This window comes from Babylonia areolata, chromosome 19, assembly GCF_041734735.1.
Source record: "Babylonia areolata isolate BAREFJ2019XMU chromosome 19, ASM4173473v1, whole genome shotgun sequence".
NCBI classification, from domain to species: Eukaryota; Metazoa; Mollusca; class Gastropoda; order Neogastropoda; family Buccinidae; genus Babylonia; species Babylonia areolata.
Window position 1 is genome coordinate 40,478,976 of NC_134894.1, and position 21,688 is coordinate 40,500,663.

Here is a 21,688-nt window from a genome sequence, read left to right on the forward strand (position 1 = left end):
CGGAGTTGATCAAATGTGGCTGATGTTGTTGTCGTTGTTTTCTTAATAGATTATCGACTACACGGACACTAGTATTCACTGAGATGCGCAGGGTGTGCTTTGGCTTGGGCAAGGGAGAGAATAGCGGCCTATTCAACAACAAACACAATAATCTGTGAATCAATGCCCTTGTCTGATTGTGTACACCTAAAATAAATTGTTCTGATCATATTAAAGAAAACTAACAGTAAATTCTGTTAGCACCACTTTGCATGTAATGATTTTGTTCTTTTTATACAAAACGTCTATTTATTCAAAGTCGTATCGACAGAATATTTATAATATGAAATATTGTTTTTAGCGATTAATTGACTTGATCTTCGGAAAATCTATGCAGACAACAAAAGTGGGCATGATCTGCTGAGTACCAATCTGCCACGTTCTGATCGCGTAAGCCATTGTGCAGTTATCTTTTTAGTTCATGCATACTACTAAACCGGGTGTGTAAAAGTTACGTAGTGTGAGAGTATGTGTTAACTGACCATTTTGCTTCGGAACTTGTTGCTTCATGGCAGCTTTTTCGACACATATGGGGTAGCCTCCCTTTGTTGATGATTCATGAAGCACAGCAGTGTGATAGCACCGATTCAGGAAACAACATCAGTGATAAAACGAGTCATGAATATGAACACAGCAATAAATATTATTATCGTTGTAATGTACAAAAGCAAACAAACTTACATTCGTTGATAAGCAAACAATAGCGCCACGGGGCCTCATCCCCATCACACACACACACACACACACATTCAAACTGTACCTACTGTAAGGAATACTTGTGACAGTAAAAAACAAAACAAAACAAAAAAACCCACACATTCACACTAACTGCTGTAAGGAATACTCAGAGTAAGAAATATACTATATTATATACAAAGATAATGTAAAAAAGAAAAAAGAGTATACTAAGAATTAAGATTCATGTTTACATTCTGTCATTTGCTGGGTGCTGTGTAAGAGTGAGTTACTGGGTGCTGTTTGTGTGGATGTGGTTTTATGTGGTAGCCTGTATAAATGTATTGTTGAATACAGCATGCTGAGCTGGAAGTTCAGATACATGGTTGTGTTTCATAAATTTCTCCATCTTTGATATAATTGGTTTGCCCGTAGTACCACCAGAAAGGATCAACAAGCACACATTCATGCATGCTAGGATGCACATTTGCACACCAAGAGAGAAATACACTGTTCACAAGAAAAGAACTGTGGCAAATAATGAAATATGTATATTTTAAAATCAAATATAATGAAACTTCCTTATTACATTATGGTTCTACACTGATAATGTGTAACAAAAATTAGAACTTAGAATATGGTTGTAAATACATTTTGGTATTTTCTGCTCAAGGCATTTTATAAATAACATTTTCAACCTAATACTGCACCATTCCTAAGTCATTAAAGATACTGATAGTCAGTATGGTTCTTAATACAAATGCACAGGATAATTATAAAATCACTGGTGTTCCTTATCTTAAAATGATAGATGTACAGAAGCACAATTTTGATTTGTTCTCAGGAATCATGGCCGCACAAACACCAATCAAAGTGGGCACCCGTGTTGAGGTGGTGGGTAAAGGGGTCATTGGGACTGTGGCTTACATTGGGCAGACAGTCTTTTCTTCAGGTGAGTAATTTATTTATTTTAGGTCAGTACGGCCTACACTTAATAAAATGCTACACAAATGTCTCTGTCATCAATATTATTATCATACATTGTTGTTGAAATTATAGTAGCATCATTATATAAACTAAGCAGGCGATTGTATGACATATCCATGTATCTCCAGAAAGATTGTTGTACAAATGAGTTTAGGGGGTTGGAATGGTGGACTTTCAAATGTTAACATGTACAGGGATGTGCACACTGTTGTGTGAACATTTGTGTTTGCATTCAGTTGGGTTGTTTGGACATCTACGTGTATCCTTATAGTCACAAGTATTTGTATACATATGGTGTGTGTGTGTGTTTACTGTTTGCATGTTTGTATGTGAGAGCATGTGTATTTGTGTCAGAAACTGTGTGAAATGAGTCTGTCCATACCTCATATTTGCAGTGTGTACTTGTGTGTGTGTGTGTGTGTGTGTCTCTCTCTCTCTCTCTCTCTCTCTCTCTCTCTCTATATATATATATATATAACATATATAAAGCTAATGATGAAAATAATACTGTTGTATGCATATTATATATCAGAAATATTTTAGTGCTGTCAGAATGTGTACATGCCTGCATGCAAGTGCAGTCTGTGTCTTTGTAGAGTATTACATCAGTGTGCATAAATTTGCGTTTTTGTCTGTGTTAGCGTACCCTTAGATGCATGTGTTTGTTTGCAGGCAAATGGATAGGTGTGATCCTGGATGAGCCCAAAGGGAAGAACAATGGCACTGTTCAAGGTAAAACCTACTTCACCTGTGCTGACAACCATGGCATCTTTGTGCGCCAGTCTCAGGTATGTTTGTTACTAACACCTGATAGCATTCATTGACATTTAGTGAGGTTATTGTCATTGTTGTTTTTAAATAATTTGATAGTAAATGTTATATTCAGGTGGGTTTTTTTTTTTTTAGATAAATATACACATATGCAGACACACTGGATGGTCAACCATCACTGGATGGTCATATGCATCCCCTCCACCACCACCACCCCCTATCTTCCTTTCTCCCTCCCAGCCATCCCTTGACAAGCAGAACTAAGAACATAATGGAGAGCTGTAGTGTAAGCACACACATACACATAGGTGCACACACGCTCACACATGCTTTCATGCAAAACACATACGCACACAAATAACAACAACAGCACACACGCACGCACACACACACACAACACACACACACACACATACACACACACAGATTTTAACTTCAGCGTCATGATAGCTGATGTATGTCAACAGATTGCTGCTCTTGAAGACCAGAGCGGCAGTACGCCAGCAGCAGCAGCAGCAGCAGGATCAACCCCATCCACAGCAACAACATCGGCAGCTGCCAACCCCAACAGGCGCTCCGGCATACGTCCTCCCTCTGGATACATGTCAAAAAGTAAGGGTATGCTAACCTTGTAAATGGAGGAACATTGTGTCTTTGAAAGAAGTATCTTCGTTAGGCATTTTGAGCATAGGTCTTCATTGGTGTGTGTTGCTGACTTTGTAAATGGAGGAATATTGTATTTTTGAAAGAAATATGTTCTTCAGGCATTTTAAACCTAGCTCCTCATGTGTGTGTGTGTGTGTAGTGTATCTTCTGCATGCCCATGAAGCTGTTTATGGCCGATTTGCAGGGAAGAGACAGAGGTGTTGAGAGGATGAAGGAAAACTATTGTGTATGTGTGTAAGCGAATGGTGTCCATTTGTGTTTGTGCATGCATGGATGGGTTTATTAAGAGGGTGAAGATGTGGTGCTTACAAAAAAAAAAAAAAAAAAAAAAAGGAAGGGGGGAATGAGAGAAGTATCTTTGTGCATTTGACTGAGTTTGCATGTATTTGCAGGTTTGACATACAGCTTTTCTTACCGTTAATGTTTGCTTTTTTTTACCACCATCTGTCTAATTGGTTTCATCCTCAACAAGTAATGTGTGCTAATGCTAACTGCCAGTAAACAGAATATGATTTCCTTGACCAATATATTTTCAGGTCTTCTGGTTCCTTGACCCTTTTCATATGTATACAGATGCATGGGCTCCAGAACTGTCCACAATCTCTCAAGAGATAAGATGGTTAGAAAGACTTGATTGTTTTGCTGTGCCTTGAAGACATAAGTATGGTTTTGTAAAACAGAATTTAAAAAAAATGAGAAGGAGAGAGATTTGTACTCCTTAAAAATCATTCTGCAAACAAAGCAGTATGAAAACAGAAGAGTTGCAGCCAGTGGATACCAAAGAAAAAAGATACCTGCTCGTGACATTATAACTGACTTTTCTCTCACACACACACGCAGGCACTGAGAGCCTAGAGGGTGCCCCACAAGGAGGAGACAACTCCTCCCGACTTCCACGCAGCAAGGAGGCCACCCCAGAGGGCGAGAAGAAGACATTGCCGACCCCTAAACCTTCAGGGCTGCCAAAACCAGCTGGTGCTTCTGCTTCCATACCAACTGTTTCTGTTGCTGCTGCTGTGGAGCAAAAGGAGACAAAGGCTGGCAGCAAAGTGTCGCCATCTGTGTCTTCGGAAAAATTGACCTCTGCAGCTACTACCCCATCATCAGGTGCAAAATCACCACGACGGCCATCAGAGCAGGTAGGAAGGGTGGTACTGGTAGTGAAATGTATGTGTGTGTGAGTGGGGGTTTGGGGCGGGGGTGTGGGGCATGTTAGGTGCGCATGGGTGTGTGCAAGTGCATATATGAACGTGTGTATGTGTCTGATGTGTGTGTGTGTGTTTAAATGCAGTATGTGTTGTGAGTGTGTGCGTGTGTGTGTATGCATGAGGGTGTTGGTGTTTGAATGCAGTATGTGTTGTGTGTGTGTGTGTGCGTATGTGAGTGTTTGTATTGGAACAGTTATGATGATTTGATATGGTCATCTCGTTATGTTGAATAACATAAAAATAATATGTATAACACACATTCAAACTCACACACATAGGTACACATGCACACACATGCAAAAAAATATTAACATGCACACACATACAAATCTAAACCCAGTATCTCACAAAAAAAGGATTTGGCAAAGTTAAAACAATTTTTTTAAACATGGATCAGGGCTTGCCACTTCTCATTTGTGATGTGCCATGACACAATATTAAATGTCATCAGAATTAAGATAAAGACAGGTGAACAAAATCAGGGTAAGTAGAAATGACAGTCTAGATAAACAGAGGTTGAACCATTGTATGGTCAAACCTAGAATGAATCTGCATCATGAGCTGGGCAAAAAGGTGGTTGTGTGTGTGTGTGCCTGCACATGTGCATGGGGGTGTGTGCCTCTGTGTGTGTGCATTCTTGTGCTTTGACAAACCCTCATGTCTGTGTTGTAACTATGTTTCAGGCTTTCCATTTTATCTACTTAATTCTCAAATGTGTCCTCATTTTTTTTTTTTTTTACATTTTCTTTTTTATGATTCTTTCCTATATATTTTATCTGCTTAACACGCCTCTCCTCCCCATTGAATGATAAGCACTTTGGACTTCACTTTGAAAAGCAAGCCATGATGATTGTGTTTTCCAGATGGGTGACAGCAGCCTGTCAACGTCAATAGATGAGAAGCTGGCTGCAGTGCAACAGCAGCAGGTGAATGAAGGGCTTCAGGCAGAGATAAAGGACCTGAAGGAGAAACTGGAAACACTCATGATGCGTCGCACAGAGGACAAGGCCAAGCTGAAAGAGATGGAGAAGATGAAGATCCAGTTGCAGCAGGTGAGGACAGTTGTTCAGGTTGTACTTTGCTGTTGTTCAGGTTGTACTGTGCTGTTGTTCAGGTTGTACTGTGCTGTAAAAGGCAGTGTGTGTGGCTGTGAGAAGAGACAGAGATTGTAGAGTACTATGGTTATATTCATGTATATGTATGACACTTGTGTATTGAAATGACATGTTGTGGAGTACATTGTTGTATTCAAGTATGCATATGAATTAATATGAAAGATTGTGGAGTACATGGCTGTATGCATGTCACATGTGTAATGAAATGAAAGATTGTGGAGTACATGGTTGTATTCATGTATGTATATGACAGTTACACATCAGAATGAGAGATCGTGGAGGAAGTAGCTGGCTGTGTCACTATGTGTGTCCAAATGATTTTTGTTTATTTGATGTGCGTGCATGCATGCGTGCATGTGTGCGTGCGTGTGTAAAGGAGAAAGTGAGGATTATATATTCTACTTTTTTGTATAACGAAGAGGACATAAACTTTACCAAAGCACACTGCTGATTATTTTGTTTACCAGCTGCAAGAATACAAGTCCAGAATGCAGGAGACACATGCTGACTTGCAGAGAGAACTGCAGACCTCTAAGAAAGTATGAAACTAGTGGTTTCTGTGTTTGTTATCTTTTATGTGATTGGTTTGTGTTTGGAAGGAAGTGATGGGGTCATAGTCTTGCATACTGTGACATGGTTGTGTAATGCTGTTAGTAGTTTGGAAACAGTTTGATTTGCTCAAGAATATGATGCATGTGTTTTATAATGTTTGTTAGTTTGGAAACAGTTTGATTTGCTCAAAAATATAATACCTGTTAGGTTGTGTGACTCTATTTTAAAATTTTTTTAATTGTTTTTCACTGTGGAGACAGTAGCTGTCCAGGCTTCCGTTTTCAGCTGGGAGTAATGATCAAGTTTCAAAAAAGCATTCTCCCTTTACAGTTGTCTTCCTACTATAATGAGAAACATAAGTTTAATCATGCATGAGGTCTACATTTATTGAGAACTAAATCAGTTTTTTTTTATATCATAAGCTTGTGCATGACCAACATAATGTGCATCACACTCAGAGCAGCTGTTTGTAGAGTTCACACTGTTTAGAAAAAACAACAACTTGCTTTTGGTTTTGCAGAAAGAAGATGATCTGCGGCAAGAGTTTGAGCAGTACAAAGATGAGATGGCTGATGTCTCAGAGTCTATGGAAATGGCTGCCCTGGACAAAGAAATGGCTGAGGAAAAGGTCAGTGGAAAGGAGAGAGAGAGCATTCAAGTCTGTGTTTCAGTCCTTCATCACAAATATTGAAAATCGTGTATTTGGTCAAGTGTTTAAAATCATGTACTTGGTTACATGTTTACAATAATGCCGTGGGTTGCATGTATTTAGAATCATATCCAGTTACTTTGATAAAATCATGTACTGAGTTACATATGTTTATGATGATATGAAATCATGTACAGGTTTACATGATTGTGTTTACGATGATATCCTGAGTCATATGTATTTAAAATTGTATCCAGTTGCTTTGATATCAGCTGCTGTGTCAGGCTTTATTAATCGTATGTTAGGCAGTCTTAGTAAAAAAAAAAAAAAAAAAGTAAAATGTCAGAACATATTTTGTGAATCATTGACCTTGAAACAAGGTTAAACAGATCACTCAGTTTGCAAATAATGCATCCTTTGGTAAACTGCTTTGTGAGCAGTTTGTGAGAAAAGCTCTAGACAAGCTGACAAACACACTTTTTCATGGTTGCTTGTTTATTTGCGTGTTTGGTTGGTTTTGTTTGTTTATTTGGGTTGTTTTTTGGTGTATGTTTTTTGGGTTGTTGTTTTTTTTTGTTTTAATATATCAGTCAAAAAACTCAATAGCAAACAAAAAGGAAGAAAAAAGAAAAGCACACATACATTCACACTTGCACTCACAAGGGAACACAACCCACAAAGAATTTCAGTTCACTGTGTAATACACCGAAGTGAAAGAATTTTGATACATTTTGTATCACTCAGGGTGGAAAAGTTTTTTTTTTTAAAGTGTTGCAGAGAACCAGTGTGTACTTTGTCAAAATAGTAAGAAGAAGAATCACAAGAGAATTTGTTGGATGTTTATTGTTGTTATGGTATCCATTTTTCCATGCTGTAAGCTTAAGAATAATAACAATAATGATAATGGTTCATTTACATAATGCTTATTCTAGGGTGGTACTGCTCCCATCAGAGCTCCTGTTTAGTTAAAAATCATATGGGACTTGTTTTATCATGAATCTAAGGGATGAAAAACTATCTTCAGCGAGTCACTAATGCACTGTAAAGTTACACATTTGAATCAAATCTGCATTGCTACACACAAAGACAAGCATACTTTGTTATAACTGTCTAGGTTTCTGGGGCACGAAGTGGCAATGGGAAACAACTCTTTTGAAACAGACCATCTTAGCATGAGAAAGAAGCTCTGATGCATGTATTTCATTATTTTGATAAGTTCATTCTAGAATTTTTTAGAACATCCTGGGCACCTGTTTTAGTGAACATGGAGTGCATTCTTTCCATTTTCAAAGTGTCATGGACGCATATTAATGACTTTTATTATTACCTTGTGGTTCATCCAGGCAGAGACACTGCAGCAGGAACTGGAATCAAACAAAGAGAAGCTGGAAGAAATGACTCTGGAACTGGAGCTGCTGCGAGGAGAAATCAGTGAGAAAGGTCTGTGTTTCAGATATGATTGTGTGTGTGTGTGTGTATGTGTGTTTAGATATTTGTTGTTGTTAAGTTTGTCTTGCTGGACCTTTTGTGACTGGAAGAAGTGATGTGTTGCAGGATCTGATGGTGTGGCAGCTACTTTTGAAATGAAACAGCTGGAGCAGCAGAATGAGAGGATGAAGGAAGGGCTTGTCAAGTAGGTTGTGTTGTATGTGGGTGTGTGTGCGCTCTGAGACTGGTACAAAAAAAAACACCTTTGGAGACTGGAACAAGAATTAAGGTTTAAGTTTACCTTTGTTGATATTATGCAGCAGTTAATTTGGTTATCAGTCAGTGAAAACAAATAATATAGAAAGCTCTTGTATGGATGGGCAAGTGACTTGAGGAATTAAAAAAAAAAGAAAAAAAGATCGGGGTTGCTCAAGTTATCTGAGCAGCACTAAGTTTGCTGAACGGTAGGAATTTTACTTTGGAAAATTCCTGCTGCTAAGCAAACTTGGTACACTTAGGGAATTTCTTGCCATTAGCGGACTTCACACAGACTCAGAAAAGTCTTAAGGTCATTTAAACTTTGTAGACTTTGGAAATTTCTTACTGCCAGGCAAACTTAGTGCTGCTAAGATCACTTTTGTGATCCAGCCAAGGACTATGTTCCCCTATAACTGCCCTTACATGTTCTCCAGTAACTGCTCTGATGTGTTCCCCTAGCTGCCCTGACTTGTTCCCCAAACTGCCCTCACATGTTCTCCTAACTGCCCTGACAAGTTCTCCTATAACTACCCTCACATGATCTATATCTGTTCTCACTTGTTATATAAATGTCCTGACATGTTCCCCTAACTACCCTCACATGTTCTCCTATAACTGCCCTCACATGTTCTCCTGTAACTGTGCTGATATGTTCCCCTAACTGCCCTGACAAATTCTCCTGTAACTGTCCTCACATGTTCTCCTATATCTGCACTCACTTGTTCTCCTTTAAATGCCCTGACATGTTCCCCTAGATTCCCTCACATCTTCCCCAAACTGCCCTCACATGTTCTCCTGTAACTGCCCTCACATGTTCTCCTGTAACTACCCTCACATGTTCTCCTATATCTGCACTCACTTGTTCTCCTATAAATGTCCTGATATGTTCCCATAGATGCCCTCACATGTTCTCCTATAACTGCCCTCACATGTTCTCCTACATCTGCACTCGCTTGTTCTATAAATGCCCTGACATGTTCCACACACTGCCCTCACATGTTCTCCTATATCTGCCCTCACTTGTTCTCCTGTAAATGCCCTCGTATGTTCACCTAGATGCCCTCACATGTTCCCCTAACTACCCTCACATGTTCCCCTAGCTGCCGCCATCACATGTCCCCAAACTGCCCTCACAAATTCCCCTAACTGCCCTCACATGTTGTCCTATAACTGCCCTCACGTGATCCCCTAAATACCCTCATATGTTTTCCTATAAAGGCCTTCACAAATTCCCCTAAATGCCCTCATGTTCCCCAAACTGCCCACATGTTCCCCGAACTGCCCTCACATGTTCCCCTAGCTGCCCACATGTTCCCCTAACTGCTCTCATGTTCCCCTAACTGCCCTCACATTTTCTCCTTTAAATGCCCTCACATGTTCTCCTATAACTTCCCTCACATGTTCCCCTAACTGCTCTCATGTTCCCCAAACTGCCTTCACATGTTTGCCTCACTGCCCTGACATGTTCTCCAGTAAATGCCCTGACATGCTCTCCTATAACTGTCCGCACATGTTCTCCTACAACTGCCCTCACATGTTTCCCAAATTTCCCACATGTTCTCCTGACTGCCCTCATATGTTCTATAATTGCCTTCACATGTTCACCTACCTGCCCTGACATGTTCCCTTAACTGCCCTCATTCTCTTGTAAATGATCTTAGTGTTTTCCTACAACTACCCTCACATGTTCCCCTAACTGCCCTCACATGTTCATGTAACTACCCTCACATGTTCCCCTAACTGCCCTCACATGTTCATGTAACTACCCTCACATGTTCCCCTAACTGCCCTCACATGTTCCCCTAACTGCCCTCACATGCTCATGTAACTACCCTCACATGTTCCCCTAACTGCCCTCACATGTTCATGTAACTACCCTCACATGTTCCCCTAACTGCCCTCACATGTTCCCTTAACTGCCCTCACATGTTCATGTAACTACCTTCACATGTTCCCCTAACTGCCTTCACATGTTCCCCTAACTGCCCCCACATGTTCATGTAACTACCCTCACATGTTCCCCTAACTACCCTCACATGTTCCCCTAACTACCCTCACATGTTCCCCTAACTGCCCTCACATGTTCCCTTAACTGCCCTCACATGTTCATGTAACTACCTTCATATGTTCCCCTAACTGCCTTCACATGTTCCCCTAACTGCCCCCACATGTTCATGTAACTACCCTCACATGTTCCCCTAACTACCCTCACATTTTCCCCTAACTGCCCTCACATGTTCCCTTAACTGCCCTCACATGTTCCCCTAACTGCCCTCACATGTTCATGTAACTACCCTCACATGTTCCCCTAACTGCCCTCACATGTTCCCTTGACTGCCCTCACATGTTCATGTAACTACCTTCACATGTTCCCCTAACTGCCTTCACATGTTCCCCTAACTGCCCCCACATGTTCCCCTAACTACCCTCACATGTTCCCCTAACTACCCTCACATGTTCCCCTAACTGCCCTCACATGTTCCCTTAACTGCCCTCACATGTTCATGTAACTACCTTCACATGTTCCCCTAACTGCCTTCACATGTTCCCCTAACTGCCCCCACATGTTCATGTAACTACCCTCACATGTTCCCCTAACTACCCTCACATGTTCCCCTAACTGCCTTCACATGTTCCCTTAACTGCCCTCACATGTTCCCCTAACTGCCCTCACATGTTCATGTAACTACCCTCACATGTTCCCCTAACTGCCCTCATGTTCCCTTAACTGCCCTCACATGTTCATGTAACTACCCTCACATGTTCCCCTAACTACCCTCACATGTTCCCCAAACTGCCCTCACATGTTCCCCTAACTACCCTCACATGTTCCCCAAACTGCCCTCACATGTTCCCTTAACTGCCCTCACATGTTCCTCTAATGACGTCTGCACTGCCTCAGGATGCGAGACCTGCTGACAACGGAGAAGCAGGAGCGCCAGCAGCTGGAGAAGCGTTGCGACAAGCAGCAGACGGAGATCATTGGCCTGCAGCGGGAGAAGGAACGCTTCACTTCACAGGTCTCCGAGCTCCAGAACCAGGTCATCGAACTCAAGGAGCAGGTGGGCAGATTGTGTGTGTGTGTGTGTGTGTTTGGGAGGGGACGGAGGGGTTGTATGTTTGTTTTCGCTGCTTTCATTTTTTCTTTTTTATGCTATCAAACATGTCACTTTTTAAAATAAATATTAAATTACACATACTTTGACCTACTAGTGCAGACTCCGGCAGGGGTCTGACATTTCTTTTCCAAGGAAGACTTTTTATTGCTGCTGAGTCACTTTGTACACTGATGCCCATTGTGATTCAGCAAATGCAGGACACCAGCTACATTTAAGCCAATTGTTGATGACAATAAGTGCTCACCAGAGGAGTTGGAATGAGTGAACACCCCCTCTGGAGTGAAGGTTAGCTCTTTGTCCACCTGATCAGGTTATTGACACCAAAGCCTCTTAACATAAATCACCACATGCACGGAAGTCAAGGTAGAAGAGGAACAGGCACCTGAGGTGTTGTTCAGGAAACTTGAGCAACTCTCCCAGGTTCATTCATGGTATGGAGGACAGCCAGCCATGTGGCCTCTATCTTCCCATTTGAACCCATAGCGTCCCACTGTGTAGATGCCTGGGGGTTCTTACAGTATAAACAATATCCCCAACAAACAATAAACAATCATGTGATTTAAATTTCTGTCAAAGGAGGGCGCTAGCTAGCGGGACAAAGGGGAGGTTACCTACTTCCGGGAGGTTATCGGCCGTAGTTGCTTTCGTTTTCTCCGCATAGGCGGATAGTAGTTTGCACAGGACAGGAATGTCAGACCCCTGCCGGAGTCTGCACTAGTTGGGTCACGGTAAGTATGTTATTTAAACGTAATTTTAGATAGAAAATTTCCTTTTTCTATCATGCTCTTTGTTTCAGGCTTTTTCCTTTTCTTTCTGTCGTCTCAAATGTCTTATTTTCTGCCTTGCTGGTGCGTTCATCTATCTCCTTTTTTTTTTTTTTTTTGTCCAGAAAGCCTTTAATGTTGTTTTATTTATTTATTTATTTATTTATTTTTTGATAATCATTTTTCTGGACTTGATAATTGGTCATTCTTACTATGCAGTATTTAGTTTACATGTGGGACATGTGAGTTGCTTTCTGACGAGTTTTTGGTATTGTATGCCTGTTACTATATGATGATGTGTATTATGTAAAATATTAAGATGATCCTATTTTCCTGATTCTGAGAAATAAATTTACAGTCATGCAGCTCTACCTTGTCACTGACACAGGGAAAGAAACTCAAGCATATGTATGCAGTCAGTTCTGGCATGGTTTTGCAGGTGGACGCTGCTCTGGGAGCAGAAGAGATGGTGGAGAAGCTGACAGACCGCAACCTGCTGCTGGAAGAGAAGATTGAGGCCTTGGAGGAGGAGAAGAACGACCTGGTAATGGAAGGAACCCATAATGAACTGTGGCTTTGACTGTTGAAGATTGGAGTTTATGTCAGATGTGGGCTTTGACTGTTGAGGATTGGAATTTATGTCAGATGTGGCTTTGAGTATTGAAAATTGGAATTTCTTCGTGTACAATGAGGCTCTGAGTGTTGAAGAATGGAGTTCGTTAATGTAGGTTGAGGTTTTGAGTGTTGAAGATTGGAGTTCATTTATGTATATGATCATGCTTTGAGTGTTGAAGATTGGAGTTCATTTATGTAGGACGAGGCTTTGAGTGTTGAAGATTGGAGTTCATTTATGTAGGACGAGGCTTTGAGTGTTGAAGATTGGAGTTTGTTTATGTATATAATCATGCTTTGAGTGTTGAAGATTGGAGTTCAGTTATGTATATGATCATGCTTTGAGTGTTGAAGATATGAGTTCATTTATGTATATGATCATGCTTTGAGTGTAGAAGATTGGAGTTCATTTATATGGGATGAGTCTTTGAGTGTTGAAGATATGAGTTCATTTATGTAGAATAAGGCTGTGAGTGTTGAAGAATGGAGTTCATTTATTTTGGATGAGGCTTTGAGTGTTGCAGATTGGAGTTCCTTTATGTAGGATGAGGCTTTGAATGTTGAAGATAGAATGGAGTTCATTTATTTCAGATGAGGCTTTGAGTGTTGCAGATTGGAGTTCCTTTATGTAGGATGAGGCTTTGAATGTTGAAGATTGGAGTTTGTTTACATAGGATGAGACTTTGAATGTTGAAGATTGGAGTTCATTTATTTTTGGATGAGGCTTTGAGTGTTTCAGATTGGAGTTCGTTTATGTAGGATGAGTCTTCGAGTGTTGGAGTGTTTGTTTATATTGGATGAGACTTTGAGTGTTGAAGACTGGGGTTCATTTATGTAGGATGAGGCTTTGAGTGTTAATTGGAGTTCATTTATGTATATGATTTGGCTTTGAGTGTTGATTGGAGTTCATTTATGTATATGATGATGCTTTGGATGTTGAAGATTGGAGTTCATTCATGTAGGATGAGGCTATGTTTTTTGCAGACTGGAATTCGTTTTTGTAGGATGATGCTTTGAGTGTTGAAAATTTGAGGGTTTTTTTTTATGTAGGATGAGGCTGTGAGTGTTGATTAGAGTTTATTTATGTAGGATGAGGCTTTGAGTGTTGAAGACAGGAGTTCATTTATATAGGATGAGGCTTTGAGTGTTGAAGATTGGAGCTTGTTTTGTAGAATGAGGCTGTGACTTGAAGAATGGAATTCATTTATGCAGGATGAGGCTTTGAGTGTTAATTGAAGTTCATTTATAGATATGGTGAGTCTTTGGATGTTGAAGATTGAAGTTCATTTATGTAGGATGAGTCTATGAGTGTTGAAGATTGGAGTTCGTTTTTGTAGGATGAGGCTCTGAGTGTTGAAAATTTGAGGGTTTTTTTTATGTAGGATGGGGCTCTGAGTGTTGAAAATTTGAGGTTTTTTATGTTAGGATAAGGCTTTCAGTGTTGATTTGAGTTTATTTTTGTAGGATGAGGCTTCAAGTGTTGAAGAATGGAGTTCATTTATGTAGGATGAGGCTTTGAGTGTTGAAGATTGAAGTTCATTTATGTGGGGTGGAATGCTGGATGGATAGGTGGTAAGTGGATAAGCTGTTTTGATGGATCTGACTTTTCAAGTTTAGTCAAAAGTTGTAGAGTCTTGAGTGTAAAAGAATGGCTTGATAACACAGTAAGTGAATGATTTCATTAAGTTTGCCCTTTCATTTGATATTGAGCTTAAGTTAAGCACTGTGAGCAAAGTGTGTGGAGCAGGTTTAGGGGCATATATGTATAAAAAAAAAAAAATATATGATCTCTCTCTCTCTCTGTCTCTCTTTCTTTCTCTCTCACTCTCCCTCTCTCTCATCTCTTTTCTCTCTCTCTCTCTCTCTCTCGCTCGAAAGGGGATTTAACTAAAAAAATTTTTTTTAAAGATTCAGACAGTTAGGGACGGGTGCAGTAGTTGAGTGGTTAAAGCGTTGGACTTTCAGTCTGAGGGTCCTGGGTTCAAATCTCAGTAAAGGAGCCTGGTGGGTAAAGGATGAACATTTTTCTGATCTCCCAGGTCAACATACGTGCAGACTTGCTTGTGCCTGAACTCCCTTCTTGTGAATATGCGAGCAAAAGATCAAAAACACACGTTAAATATCCTTGTTTGGTGGGTTATGGAAACAAGAACATAGCATTCACACCCCTGAAAACGGAGTATGGCTGCATACATGGAAGGGTAAAAATGGTCATACACATAAAAGCCCACTGGTGTACATACAAGTGAACATGGGAGTTGCAGCTCATGAACAAAGAAGAAGAAGACAGAGAGAGAGAGAGAATAAGAAATGAAAGAAAAAAGGAAAAGAAAACCAAACCACGTTTGACAGCTGTTGAGATGTATTGTGTTTCAGGAAGCACTGAACGAAATGAATGAGGAGCTTCAGGAGAATGCCAGGGAAACAGAACTGGAACTGAGGGAGGAGAGAGACAATGCTTTAGTGCGCTTCAGTGAGGTATCTATAGTGTGTGTGCATGTGTATGTGTGCGTGTGCATGTCACTGGGTGAGAGAGAGAGAGAGAGAGGGTTATTTATAATGTGTGTGTTTGTAAAAGAGTTTGGTCTGTGATGGAACGTGGGTGCTATATAAGCATCAGTGATAGTAATGAACAGTGTTGAACACAATGCAGTATGGTGAACAGGCACAGAGGAAGATGGATGCCATGCAGGAGACAGTGGCTGACTACGAGACCACTCTCAACAAGTTCCGCGGCTTGGTCGCACAGCTACAGGTGATTGACTGGATGAAAGTAATGATTTACTGGGTGAAAGAAGAAATGATTTACTGGTTGAAAGCGTCATGATTTACTGGCTGAAAGTTATGTTTTACTGTGAGAAAGGAATGATTTACTGGCTGAAAGTTATGTTTTACTGGTTGAAAAAAATGATTTACAGGGTGAAAGTAATTATTACTGGGTGAAAACTATAACTTCCAGGGTGAATGTAATGATTTACTGGGTAAAATACTGGGTTGTTTTTCTGGGTGAATGTAATGATTTACTTAGCATATGACCTTCCTTCTGCATGCTGGTGCAGTACCTTCTTTTCCAGTAGCCATCTTATATTCCTGCAACCTTCGCATCCAAGCAGGTTTTGTTGGTTGTTTTTTTTTTCATTTCTTATCTTTTTCTTTGCAGGAGGCCAACAAAGAGCTTCGCAGCAAACAGCTGGAATCAGAAACAAAGGCTGAGACGCCCAGCATTGAGCTCTTTGATTTCAAGGCCAAGTTTGCGGAGACCAAGGCCTTTGCCAAGGTGGGTGATTCAGCAGCTCTCTCCCTCCCTCCCATGCTCCTTGTCTCTCTCGTGTTTTATTTATTGTTGTCTCTCTCATTTTGAGTTTCCTTTATTTTTTTGTCACAGTCACGGTCTTGAACATTTTTGTTTTTCTTTTCAAACAACGGATGAATTATTTACTTTGTGCTTTGTGACTTTTATCTCAGTTGTATAGTTGTATATATTCATGTGTATGTGTGCATATGTGTGTTCATGCTTGTGTGTTCACTCACTCTATACAGCAAGTTTTCTCCTATTCTTTTCACCACAATCAGCCCATTGAGTTTGTTAAAAATTCTCCCCCATAAATTATTCTGTTAGGTCATAAAATTTGTAAAACTGGTTAGAAATACCTTGCTTTTATTGTTGACAAAGTAGAAAGCTTCTGTGATTTGCAGTTAGAAGTACTTCTGCGAAATACTCATATGAGACATATAAATATGCTTAAAATGTAGGCGGTCAGGCCAAAAATAGTCTTGTCATTTACACTGCACACTGTTGGTTCAAAACACTTCTTAATCTCTAATTCCTGAACAGTATATTCATGTGAAACGAGTGAATATCAGTTATTCTGCAGTCAGGGTTGTGCAGGCCAAGAGAGTGAACACATTTCATACCTGCTCATCAGCATGAGTTTTGCATATTTTGTACACAGTTTTTCAATCAGGTACTATAATACAAAACATAGAACAAAAATACAAGCACACAAAAATCTCGAAAACATCTGACATGCATCTACTCATTCTTGGATGTGTGTTGTTATTTTTAAACCTCTTGGCCCTGTAACATGATAGGGTGTGATTGTGAAGAATGGAAAGAGACGCATACCACACTGTATGCGCAACAGGTGAGGGTCCAGGTTATATTAAAACAAAAGTTCTATGATTTTGTCAGTTTTTGTGGAGTACACAATCTTTTTCTTAAAGTTCGCAAACTTTTGTTGGCAAGTACTCAGATACATTTTCATCAGTGTGTGTGGTTTACTTCTCTTTTTTCTTTTTTCTTTTTTTTTTTACAGAAAGTACACAAATCTTTATAGTTATTACTCAAGTATAGATTTTTGGAAAGGCAGATCTAGTGCAGTTATTGCTCTGTGTGTGTATTGTTCCTGACGATCGACATGGAGCTACTGAAATATAATTTTGTCGGTGTGTATGGACTACTTTTTTTCTTTCTAAAAAGTACACAAATTTAGTTGACTTACACTCCAGGCATGCAGGTTGAGTGCAGTTATCACTCTGTGTGTGTGTGTGTATACTGGTGCAGATGATCGACATGGAGTTACTGAAATGTGATTTCATCAATGTATGTGGAGTACTTTTTTTCTTCTTTTTTTTTTTTCTGAAAGTTCACGGTTTTTTCCTGGCAAGTACTCAGGTACAGATTTTAGGGCATGTAGGTTTAGTGTAATATCACTGTGTGTGTGTATTTTGGTGCAGACGATTGACATGGAGCTGAGGAAGCTGGAGGTTCTACAGGCCACATCCCACGTCAAGATGCTTCTCTCCTTCATGCCTGACACTTTCTTGGGCCGTGGAGGTGAGAATGGTCCATTGCTGCCTGAGGATGTATGTGTGTGAGGGGGTGGGGGGTAGGTGTGTGGGTGGGTACGTATGTGTGTGTGAGTGTTAGTGTGAGTGGGTGATTTTTGGTGGTTCTGTGTTTGTATGGGTATGTAGATGAGTGGATGTGTGCATGGGTGTGTGTGTTTATGGATAGGTTGGTGTGTGTTGTGTGTGTGGGAGGATGGGTACATGTGTGTATGTGTATGTGAGTGGTGGAGTTTCAGTAGGTATGTGTTTGTATGGGTATGTAGATGGTTGGATGTGTAAGTGTGTGGGGTTTCAGATATTCATGCTGCACACACACACATACACTCATCTAGTATGTATTGTTGCCACAATGGAGTTTTGTGAGATGTCCACTTTTTGTTCCAGTGCGTGATCATTCATGTCTTCATATCTTTTTTTTTTCTTCTTTTTTTTTGTACACTATCTGTAAAAAAAAAAAAAGAAAGAATAAAAGTTCTTGTCAAATAACCACTGTTCTTCATGTGGCGTGAATTTAAAAAAGAAAAAAAAAAGAAAAAAGAGCTGGTATTTATTGAGATCAGTGAAAAGCTTTTTGATGATTGTTGTTTTTATAGCTGAAAAGATATTACAATATCTGTTCTTTTTGATAAAAAAAAAAAAAAAAAAGTAGCTGATAAGGTTATTGCGACAAATATTTTGATATCTGCTATTTTCATGATTGAAAGGTTGCTCAAATTGTGATACATGCTGTTTTTGTTTTCTTTGTTTTTTGTTTTTTTTTGTTTTTAAGGAATGAAAGTAAGCTTTTATGATATCTGCTTTTTTTTTCTTCTTTTTTTAAAATATATATATATTTTTTTAAAGTTAGTTGACACATGAAATGTCTGCCTTTTTTGTTGTTTTTTTGATAGTTGAAATGTCATTGACATTGTGGTATAGGTGTCTTCATACATGAAGGGTTGCTGCTATTGTGATTTCCATGACATTGTGGTATAGTTGTGTTTATGAATGAAGGGTTGCTGCCATTATAAAACGAGCTGGGGGGATGTGTTTGTTGGGTAGTTTTTTGTTTGTTGCTGTTTTTGTTGTTGTTTTTTTTTACTGACAAATGCGCTGATTGTGACAGGTGACCATGATGCCGTGTCAGTACTGCTGATGGTACCACGTGTCATCAACAAGGCAGAACTGCTGGCTTCCCAGGTTAAGGAGAAGGTCAGTGAACCATAAACTTAATGCTTGAGTGAACATTCCATATGAGAATGCTAGGGTTTCCTTTTTGAGCTGATGACCTCTCTACATCTTTGTTGGTTGGTAGCCTTGTTGTTCTTGTTGTTGTTTTTGTTGGGGGTTTTTTGTTTTTGTTTTTTTGTTTCTTTTTTCAGATTTTGATTGTGGCTGCTGCAAAATGAACATGTGTTGCTAAGTTAGTTTGAATTTGTTTTATAATTGTATTGGTGATTATGTTGCCTGATGATATTAATGATTTAGATGTTGTATATGATTACTGAGACTGATGTGTGATGTGAGTGTGTGTGTGGTGTGTGTGTTTTTGATACGCATGTGTGTGTGTGATATGTATGATATCTGTGTGTCTGATACGTGTCTGTGATGTGTGAGATTTGCTTATGTGATGTATATGTGTGTGATGTGTCTGTGTGATATTCTTGCGTTTTATATGTGTAGGTATGATGTGCGTAGGTGTGAGGGGTGTGTGTGTGAAGGGTGTGTGTTTGTGATAAGCGTAGGATGTGTGTGTGGAAGGAAGGAGGTGGGGGTGGGGGGGGGATGTGCATATTTATATGCATGTGTGTTTGATGTGCGTGTGCATGTATGAAATGTTTGTGTGTGTGAGTGTGTGTGCCTGTGTGTTACTCATGTGATATGTTTCATATATATGTGTGCATGATGTGTGTGTTTGATGTATTGCATGTGTGATATGTTTATGTGACGTATGTGTGTGTATGTGGGATGTGTGTGCATGTGACGTGTGAGATACATGTGTGATGTGTGTGTGTGCGCGCAGTTTGAGGTGGTGGAGAAGCTGGAGAGGGACCACGTGCTGAAGGGGTCCAAGGCGGAGCAGTGCAGCTTCGCCAACCACCTGGTGCTGCAGCTGGCCTCCATGCAGACCTCCATGCACCAGTATGAAAGGTCAGGGACAGAGAACACACTGTGTGTGGGTGGGTGTGTGTGTGTGCATGTGCGTGTGTGTGTGTGTGTGTGTTCCTGAGTCTGTGTGTGTGTGTGTGTGACTCGGCAAAGTCATTTTACTTGCAGTATTGCACAGGACACTTTCATGTGGTTTGGTTCAAGGACTGTTGACAGTTGTTTTAACTTTGATGCAAGCGTTTGTGGTGAATCTGGTTGTGTTTTTGTTGTTTTCTGAAAACTTCCTTTGCCCTCAGTAGGGGTCACAAGTCAGTTAAAATCCTGAAATATTTGAGATATAATTCTTCAGTTCGATCTGTAATAATGAAATATATGTAGATGTGTAGTTTGTAATCTTTGACAAATGCTTCCTGCTTGTTACTTTCCTTTTGACATTTTTTTATGATGAATGTGACTTGTTTCCTGTTATGTCTCTGTGTTTTTACAAGGCCACGTTGTATCTTCTCATGTGAGGTAATCCAGGGTTGACAAAAAATTCAAGACCACTGGAGAACTTGAACAATTTTCTTCTTTGGGTATTGTGAAATGTTGCTGATTTTTCAGGAAACGGCAGATACAGTGTATTCAGAAGATGTAGTGAGCATCACTCAAAACAAGAGGTGCTTTTTTGCACTTGTGTTTCCCTCTCCTATAGTAAAAATTCACCACTATTGTTCACAAACCACAAAATAACTATGAATATTTCACTTCAGAATTTATTTTTCAAACACATTTTTCAAGCAGTGCATGGTACGCATGTGTCTGATACAACCTTCATTGTATTCAGTAAGAGGCCGGTAGTCAAACACACCTTTCATGATTAATATCATCTCTTGATTTTCTTTCACATTTTATGAAGGCATACCTGCTTTTTTAAAGTGGTCCTTAAGCTGTTTGCGAGGAGGAATGTGGCAGAATGGTGAAGATGCTCAGCTGCCAATAGAGAGAGTCCATGAGGGTGTGGGTTCGAATCCTGCTCTCGCCCTTTCTCCCAGGTTTGACTGGACAATCAAACTGAGCATCTAGTCGTTCTGATGGAATGATAAACAGAAGTCCCATATGCAGCACGCACCTTGCTCACTGGAAAAGAACCCATGGCAGTGAGAATAGTGTCCTCTGGCAGAATTCTGCAGAAGAAATCCAATCTGATAGGTACACAAATATATGAGCATTCACTCAAGGCCTGACTAAGCGCATTGGGTTATGCTGCTGGTTAAGCATCTGCCTAGGAGATGTGATGTAGCGTACATGGATTTGTCCAAATGCAGTGACGCCTCTTTGATAAACTGAAACTGTTTGTGAAGACTGTAAAATGCAGTTGCTTTGTGTGTGTGTCCCAGTGCCCTGAACAACTGTGGAGTGGATCTGTTCCTGAAGGTGGGCACCTTGCTGCCAGAGATGGCTGCTCATGAGAAAACCCTGGACCACTACATTGAGATGCTCCGCAAGGACCAGGTCAGTGTGTGCATGTGTGTGTGTGTGCAATGGGTATGTGTGTGAAGGGCGGGGGGATGTGAAGGGGAGAGAGTGTGATGTGCGTATGTGTGAGTGGGTTTGTGTGTTTGTGTGCATGTATGTATCTGTGTGCATGCGTGTGTGTGCATATGTGGGTGAATGTGAGTATGCATGTCTGTGTCACAAACACACACACACACTCTCTCTCTCTCTCTCTCTCTCACACACAAAGGGACAACACCAGAACAAGCTTCACTTTCTGACTGTGCTGTAAGGAACATACATTCAGTTTATTGTTGTTGTGTGCTTTCAGCTGGATGAGACTGTCTCTTTGGAAATGCTGGGCAAGTCCATTGGCTTCTTCCAGGTATGTGCAGAGTTATTGTTTTGTTTTGGTGGTGTTAAAGAGTGT

The 21,688-nt window shown here is 40.2% G+C and overlaps 1 protein-coding gene across 2 annotated transcripts in view; it reads left to right on the plus strand.

Annotated features, from left to right (window-relative positions):
* The first annotated feature begins 351 nt into the window (after window positions 1–351).
* Window positions 352–21,688, plus strand: part of LOC143293703 (dynactin subunit 1-like) — a 47,742-nt gene continuing 26,405 nt past the window's right edge. For both annotated transcript variants that reach the window (XM_076604883.1, XM_076604884.1), the window contains exons 1-20: window positions 352–429; window positions 1,559–1,666; window positions 2,374–2,489; window positions 2,940–3,084; window positions 3,979–4,277; window positions 5,210–5,398; window positions 5,929–6,000; window positions 6,534–6,641; window positions 8,006–8,102; window positions 8,217–8,295; window positions 11,251–11,410; window positions 12,671–12,775; window positions 15,220–15,321; window positions 15,509–15,598; window positions 16,004–16,120; window positions 17,581–17,680; window positions 18,800–18,885; window positions 19,697–19,824; window positions 21,162–21,276; window positions 21,590–21,643. In XM_076604883.1, the coding sequence (XP_076460998.1) occupies window positions 1,564–1,666; window positions 2,374–2,489; window positions 2,940–3,084; window positions 3,979–4,277; window positions 5,210–5,398; window positions 5,929–6,000; window positions 6,534–6,641; window positions 8,006–8,102; window positions 8,217–8,295; window positions 11,251–11,410; window positions 12,671–12,775; window positions 15,220–15,321; window positions 15,509–15,598; window positions 16,004–16,120; window positions 17,581–17,680; window positions 18,800–18,885; window positions 19,697–19,824; window positions 21,162–21,276; window positions 21,590–21,643 (2,265 nt within the window). In that variant the 5' untranslated portion in view covers window positions 352–429; window positions 1,559–1,563. The remainder of the gene's footprint in view (window positions 430–1,558; window positions 1,667–2,373; window positions 2,490–2,939; window positions 3,085–3,978; window positions 4,278–5,209; window positions 5,399–5,928; window positions 6,001–6,533; window positions 6,642–8,005; window positions 8,103–8,216; window positions 8,296–11,250; window positions 11,411–12,670; window positions 12,776–15,219; window positions 15,322–15,508; window positions 15,599–16,003; window positions 16,121–17,580; window positions 17,681–18,799; window positions 18,886–19,696; window positions 19,825–21,161; window positions 21,277–21,589; window positions 21,644–21,688) is intronic.